Source organism: Dermacentor andersoni, chromosome 2 (assembly GCF_023375885.2).
Source record: "Dermacentor andersoni chromosome 2, qqDerAnde1_hic_scaffold, whole genome shotgun sequence".
In the NCBI taxonomy this organism is placed as follows: domain Eukaryota; kingdom Metazoa; phylum Arthropoda; class Arachnida; order Ixodida; family Ixodidae; genus Dermacentor; species Dermacentor andersoni.
Window position 1 is genome coordinate 39,417,042 of NC_092815.1, and position 7,566 is coordinate 39,424,607.

Below are 7,566 nucleotides of genomic sequence, written 5' to 3' on the forward strand. Positions count from 1 at the left end.
CCTGCGGTAGTCGACGCAAGGACGAGGTTCCTTGCCCGGTACCTCAACTAAAATCAAAGGGGAGGTATAATCACTCTCACCCGCTTCAATAACACCGAGCTGTAGCATTTTCTTTACCTCAGCCTCCATAATATCGCTCTGGCGGGGTGACACCCGGTACGCCTTGGATCGTACTGGCTCTGGGGAGGTAAGTTCTATGTCATGAGTAAGGACAGAAGTCCTACCAGGCCTCTCAGAGAACAGACCTTGAAACTCTTGTAAGAGCTGGTGTAGTTCGGTTTTCTGCTCAGGCGACAGCGATGCTTTACTTATTAAGTCACTAATGACTTGATCGGTGTCTTTCCTGTTCGTCACTGAGCCTAGTCCCGGAAGCTCGACCGGAAGCTCTTCTAACTTTCCCGCATCGGGAATTTCCTCTCCAGTATCTGGGCCCGCTTGCACAAAACTCTTTAGTCCGGTCTTATTCTGATATTCAGGCTCATTCGAATCTTATTGGAGGCTTAATCTTCCCTAGCCGATAAGTCGCTTGCACGAAAGAGACTAGACGGAAACAAGACACCAAATTAAGATTGAAATGAGACCGAAATCTAGGCTGCTTCGAGCTGGCTTATCCAAAACTTATTCAGTATTTTCCAACATGGCTGCCCTGTGGTTGGCCCGCCTCGAGATGCTCTCCGAGCACTTGCTGCGCCGCGAACGTGTGTTTCGCGACAGGACAAATCCGCTGGACGCCTTCAGCGAGGAGGAGCTGCAGCGGCGCGTACGCTTCGGGCGGGACGGCAAAGTATTTCTTGTCGAGTTCCTTCGCTCCGAGATCGAGCACCCGACGTGTCGGAGTGGTGCTTTGAGCGCCGAGCTGCAGGTGATGCTGGCACTAAGATTTTTTGTCTCCGGATGCTTCTTGATTACTGCCGGAGATGTGATCGGCGCCCACGAATCGACCGCAAGCCGCACGGTACGCCGGGTTGCTGTCGCCCTCGTCCGTCGCAGCAGACATTGGATGAGGTAAGCCTCTCTCCAACCATTTATTTTCTACTGCCCGTTTTAGTAGACAGCTTTAGTACTGCGTCATAACGATAAATACGCCGCACGCAAGTGCTTTGTGGAACGTAGGAGCGCGTGTCGCGTTAGGAATTTAGTGCTGCGAAATGCCTACGTGCGTAGAGGGCGAGCGTTAGACGCCGGGCGCGTCGGAGCGCATTGGCCGCGTCCGCCAGTACGTCGAATCATCGGTGGAACTAGGCTCTGTTGATCTCGCTAATGTGATGTAACGTGTGGCCGCGTTCCCGCTTCGTCGAACTTTAAATTTGAACAAGCTGCGCTGCCAGAACATCAGCTGACGATGTCTCGAATGTTTGCACCTACTCGACTGCAACGAAGCTAACTGATTGCACGTACCGCGAAGGTGTCGCTCTCCGTGAATGACGTTTCCAGCCTCAAGTGAGCAGTTCGTCATTTTGTTCTTTTAAGCCGACGTCGTGCGTAGCTGTGTGATGGTCAGCACGAAATTAACACTATATACGTGTGCCTCCCTGAATATGTGCGTGTGTCATTGTGTGCAAGACCGCGCATGACATCGGCGTGAATCTAAAGGTAACCACCTTCGTTTTCTTTCCAGTTGGCCGTCGCCTAGACAGGTGCGGGGAGTCCAAGGCTGCTTCTACGCTGTCGCTGGCTTTCCGCGCGTCGTGGGTGCAATTGACGGCACGCATGTGCGGATACAGGCTCCTGGAGAGCATGAAGAAGCCTACGTCAACCGCCACTTTTATCACTCCATAAACGTTGAACTTACTAAATAAGGCAGTGGTTTTCTCTCTTATGATACGGACCAAATCTATTTTTTCTTCTTCGCTCCAGTGATGGCTCTTGAGTCGCTTGGCGGGCCGTTGCGACGACATGCTTGAAAACACGCGCGTACCGTCAACGTTTGGAGCTGGTTCGGCTGCTTCTGCAGGGGTGACAAGCGCGGGAGTGCGGCCGGATGTTGACATCGAATCGCGGTCAACTATTGGACAGCGCGAACGCCTGTCGCCGCCGCAACCAACTTCCGGCCCATTCCCCATCTCATTCCCTGTCGACGGCGAAATTTCCCACCTAGGTACTAAAAGTACCTAACGTCTTCAATAAGTCCGGACTATAGTTCAGTCTCGTCGGTTCGTGCAAGCGAAACATGATGGCCGAAAAGTCCAGTCTTATTTTAGATTACAATAAGACAAGATTCGGATTTAAGTCTAGACTTAGAGGCTGGCGTTTGTGCAAGCGGGCCCTGGTGCCTTTAACGCTACAGGCTCAATTTTATCCCGTTCGGGCGTGCTCTGAATACCAGCTTGCTGCGCCTCTGACCCTTTCTCATCGTTCATCAACGTCGGCCCCGCAACTACCGCCTTTGCAGCGAGCTCCCGAACCTTCGATCTGGTTAAGGCCTGAACGCTAGCCTCACCAAACAAAAGCCCCTTCTCGCGCAGGAGGTGATCGGACCTGTTCGAAAATAGGTACGGGTACTGGGGGGGCAGCATAGATGACACTGCGGCCTCCGTCTCAAGTGCTCCGAAAGGTCCTTCAATAAGCACTTTTGCTACCGGCAGACCCACGCTATGAGCTTCCACTGCTTGCTTGATCCATGCGCACTCGCCCGTGAACATATCGGGTTCTACGTAAGAGGGGTGAACTACATCCATTGTAGCTGCGGAATCGCGAAGCACTCGGCACTCTTTCCCGTTCACGAGGAGGTCTCGCATGTAAGGCTCGAGAAGCTTCATGTTCTCGTCAGTGCTGCATATAGACAAAAACACGACTTGTGTTTTTGTTTCTGGACACTGCGCCGAAAAGTGACCCGGCTTCTGGCACGTATAACAAACGCGCGCTTGCCTCGTCTCGAACCGCTTTCTGCGTTCGGCTTCGGTTGCCGCCGTCTCCTTACGTTCGGTCGGACTGCTTTCACTCGCATCCGAACTACGTGTGTCCCCCTTTGCTCTCATGGGCGTGAACTTTGGCCTCTCAAACTTGGAGCCAAATTCACCCTTTTGACCGTCCTTAGCTCCACGAGCCCGACGCGTCACAAACTCCTCGGCTAACTCAGCGGCTCTAGCCACCGTACTAACGTCTGGCCTATCCAAGACCCAGTACCGCACGTTCTCAGGTAACCGACTATAAAACTGTTCTAGCCCGAAACACTGCAGAACTTTCTCGTGGTCACCAAACGCTTTCTCTTCTTTGAGCCACTCCTGCATGTTTGACATAAGCCTGTACGCAAACTCTGTATATGACTCACTTCTGCCTTTCTCATTTTCCCGAAACTTCCGACGGAACGTCTCCGCTGACAGCCGGTACTTTTTTAGCAGACTCGATTTCACTTTGTCGAAATCCTCTGCCTCCTCTCTCTCCAAGCGAGCGACTACGTCGGCCGCCTCGCCGGGTAGCAAAGTGAGCAAGCGCTGTGGCCACGTTTCCCGAGAGAACCCCTGCTTCTCGCACGTTCGCTCAAAGTTAACCAGGAACAAACCAATGTCCTCTCCAAGCTTAAACGGCCGCATCAGGTCAGTCATTTTGAACAATACTCGTTCTCCTGCACCGTGTGCCTGACTTCCATTACGAGCGCGTTCCATCTCTAACTCGAGACGCTTCATTTCCAAAGCGTGTTGACGGTCGCGCTCTTCTTTTTCTTTCTCTTTTTGTTCTTTAAGTTCGCGCTCATCTTTCTCTTTCTGTTCTTTTCGTTCACGCTCATCTTTCTCTTTCTGTTCTTTAAGTTCACGCTCCTGTCTTTTTGCCGTCTCCCTCTCCTCAATGGTCTCAAGGCATTCCGACAGCTCGTCATCCTCAGCTTCTAACTCAAGAATAGCCCTTAGCAGTTCTGGTTTTCTGAGTTTGTCTGAGACATCCAGACCCAACTCTCTTGCAAGCTCCAGCAATTTCGGTTTGCGCAACGACTTCAAATCCATGGCTGCTCTGAATGCTGCTTTCTCTACTGCCTACTATTGTCTTGCCGCAAACTAACCCGGTAGCAACGACAACCACAATTACCAGCTCTGTTTCTAACACTAACAAAAGCCTGGCAAAACTCCGAAGAAGAAAGTCCCGCACTCACCAAACCTTGCAGCCAAGACTTCAGCGCAGTCGTTCCGCTGCAGGCAACCAGTCATCACACAGGGCTCGTTGCGCTGCTCCCGGATGGTCGATGTGCTGCTCAGCATACAGTCAACCGCATCTCTTCGCTGCTGGCCTCCGTTGTCGCGATCTCACCGCTGGCAACCAGATGTTGTAATCGCACCGCTGGCACGAGTTGTTGGGGTCTCGGTGCTGACGCCCGTTATTGCCAATGGGTCGCAAGCCCCAAGGGTAGCGTTGGCCTGGCGGCCTGTGGCACTGGAAGCATCCGAAGGTCCCGGCAAAGCAAGAGAAGACTGGTAACAGAACAACTTGTTTATTCTAACATAGCAAAAGAGCGGCCGGTCTGGTCGACCGAAGTGGAGAGACGGGAGAGCACGTAACTCAACAGTACAAATCGGAGCCTCTCCTCTGGCGTCCGGGGGCAGCTGCTCTTATACTCTCGGCGTCGCGGTCCAAAAGGGAAGGTCACGGGATGAAGGTCACGGGATGAAGGTCACGGGACGGCGGAGCATGAGCCCACGACGGCGCGCACGGTCGAGCCGAGAGACCTGCTGAACCGAGTGTAGTGACGCATCGCCAACCCTCACTTGGCGAGCTCCGCTCCCCGGCTGCCGCGCTTTGACAAGCGTGGGCACACACACACACACGCACACACGAAGACACGTGGCACTGAAACACGCCTGGACACACTTGGCGGGTAGGCGTTGCGGCGGCGTTGAACGGGCCAAAATGTCCGCCGCTTTGAACAAAGCCCCGGCGTCCGTTGCATCCGCGCCGGCATTACCGCGCGTTGTAGGCGAAACGTAACACTATATATAGAGAGCGGAGCTTCGGGCTTGGACTCGGGCAGACGCCTCGGCGTTTGAATAAAGCGTCACTTTATCGGACAACGGCTCTTCCTTCGCGCTGCCACCGTGCACTCGAATCATCGAGGGCCGCCGACTTCGGACCTTCAACACGTTCCCTCCTTAACTAGTGTTGAAGCTACCAGAGGACAAAGGGAAAGGAGATTAACTGTCGGGTCAGACTCGATCACCTCGACTTCTGACTCGACCTCCTCTCGTCGAATTCACGTAAACGAAACTTATGTAACGGTTCATCTCGAGACGGCGTTGACGTAAATCTCTACAGCTGGCGTGGGGAACGAAGGCCACGGGTCCTCAGCGAATAACAAGTGTGGTGTGTCTGAACCGAGACTATCAGAACAAGAGCTGGAAGGGATAACGGTTCTCCAAAGATACGTAGACCGACGATATCGACCGCCCCTTAGTGCGTGGACCTGCATGTTTGTATAAAGAGCGCGTACTGTGTTTACAGTGCAGCGACTTTCGAAGGATATGGCTCGAGGCAAACTCGGCATATGGCCGTCCTTCGAGTTAAACAGCCGTGTGCGCTCTGCATCGTTGCTGTACGTGACCACGGGGAAGGGTGAAATGAGCGTGCGCGTTTATGCGACCATAAACAAACGGCGTGTGCGTGAATTGCCTGCAAGATGAGAACACAGCGTTGAGTGCAGGCATAACAGCGCAGAGAACTACAGTATCGGTTGTCGCGACTGCGATTACATATACTTCTTTAAGGCTTTCCCTTGAATCCGCTGTACTCTGAATGTCATGTGGCTACTATACAGTCTGTCGTCTCCGAGAAAGGTCGCACAAGCATCAGTCCAACGGGATATGTGTTAGCACTGCAGCGTAATTGAGACGGGCGTTGTAACCTTTGTATACCGAGGTGGTTAAGGAGAAAACTCGTGACAGAGGGCCCTATTCTAGACAGCGTCTAGTTCCGCCATGCTTCATCGTTCGAGGCAATCAGGGGGGACGTGCCAGGCTCCATTCCTTACCGATGCGACCGCGTCCGAGACTCAAGCATGATGCTTATTTCGGTAGCGGCGATATGTCCTTGATATAGCACCCAGAGAAAGTTGGAAGGTCCAAGTATCTATAGTATTGTAGAAGTCAGAGGGGGACAAATGCGTGGGAACAATTCAGTACAGTCGGTTGTTACCTCTCAGTACGGTGATGAGCATTCCTTAGACGTTTACCACGAGGCAGTCCTGTCCCCAGCGCGCGCCCAGACGACGCCGAGACCCGAAATAGACTGCGACGCGCGAACAAAGGAGCTCACCTCGAGGGACAGCTACTGCGCAGATTACTCTACCTGACCCTGACAAGCTGAATTAATTGATGGAAGGGGCCAACGTCGAATGCTACCGTGGGTATTCTAAAAATGCAACGGCTCATAGCCCCGTAAGGCAGACGCTACAAAGCAAAGTGGGGCGAACAGTGCGTAAATTATTTCTAATCACGCACACAACATACAGAACAGCATTTCGAACGTTGCTCACGGGAGTATGAGCCACTGCTCACGGGAGTATGAGCTATTGCTCACCGGAGTACGAGCCATTGACGATGACAGTTTTCGACAGTTCCTTTTGGCAGCTCGCTCACGGCCAACAGGTTTGCCGAACGATTCGTGGAGTTTTTGCTTGCATATTGCTCCCAGCTCGTCAGTTTTTTTTCTCATGATTTCGAAACCAGACACGTGCCGCGCCTTTCAGGTAGAAAACTGTGTTTGCCAGCATAACGGTTTGGTCCCACCTGTTAAGGACGCTGACGCGCTCGTGCATTTGGAGCCACTCATCGACGTCAAGATTGTCGGTGCCGGAAAACGTTCCTGCAGGTCGCGGGGCTGGGACAAAATAACTGTCGGCGTCGTGGTAGCGGTTGCCTCTGTCGGCATGGCGGCTGTTCCTGCACCGGCTCCGTCGGTCGTCATGTTGTCAGTGGCCAGCCTACGTCCGCTTCGGAGCTGCGTCGTGCACAGCAGTACCCAGGCACCAGCCTCTTTCCTGTCTTCTTGTATGCTTCCTGTGTGCGTCTTCTTTTGGCTATTTTTTTTTTCTTAAATAAAAAGCTACCGTGGGAACCGCTTCGACCTCGGATTCCCAGATTGCTACGCACTAGCGCCATATGCGGGGGCGAAGGTGCAATGTAGGAGGCGCAGACCGGCGGAACGGTGCGGCGGCATGGGCGGGATTTCGAGACCCATTCGGCGATTGTGGTTGACCGAGATACAGTCATCAGATTATCGAGTCTATAGGCTCCTAAGCAAAACGACGGTATTAAAAGAGGAGGCCTTTGGTGCAGTGGAGAGGTGTGCTGACGTGTCCTGATGGGAACTCGGACATTTAATAGGCTCCTACATGGAGCCAGTGTAAACACAATGTAAAATAAACTCTATTTGCTTCATTCCTACTACCAGACGAACTCGTCAATGGTGGATTCCTGGCCCAAACGCCACCTCGAGCCGCAACACGGTTTAACATGAAAGGGAAGTCCGCTGGACGTGACTGGAGCAGTGCATGAATTAATTACAGGCAGACAATGGCCACGAAAAACGACACCACGACGCCGGAATGGCTTCGCGAAGTCGCGTTTCACATCTCTGGGGACA

At 53.0% G+C, this 7,566-nt stretch overlaps 1 protein-coding gene across 1 annotated transcript; it reads left to right on the forward strand.

Annotated features, from left to right (window-relative positions):
• Window positions 1-431: 431 nt before the first annotated feature.
• On the forward strand, window positions 432-2,139 carry LOC140215915 (putative nuclease HARBI1). Its single transcript, XM_072286246.1, has 2 exons — window positions 432-1,005; window positions 1,619-2,139. The coding sequence occupies exons 1-2, from the start codon at window positions 575-577 to the stop codon at window positions 1,797-1,799; spliced, it is 612 nt and encodes a 203-aa protein (XP_072142347.1). The 5' UTR covers window positions 432-574; the 3' UTR covers window positions 1,800-2,139.
• The last annotated feature ends 5,427 nt before the right edge of the window (window positions 2,140-7,566 follow it).

Bases quoted from the DNA above. Each gene is read 5' to 3' on its own strand.
- LOC140215915 (XM_072286246.1), top strand. From the start codon at position 575: ATGAGACCGAAATCTAGGCTGCTTCGAGCTGGCTTATCCAAAACTTAT. The intron at 1,006-1,618 runs GTAAGCCTCTCT...TTTTCTTTCCAG, and splicing joins CGCAGCAGACATTGGATGAG to TTGGCCGTCGCCTAGACAGG.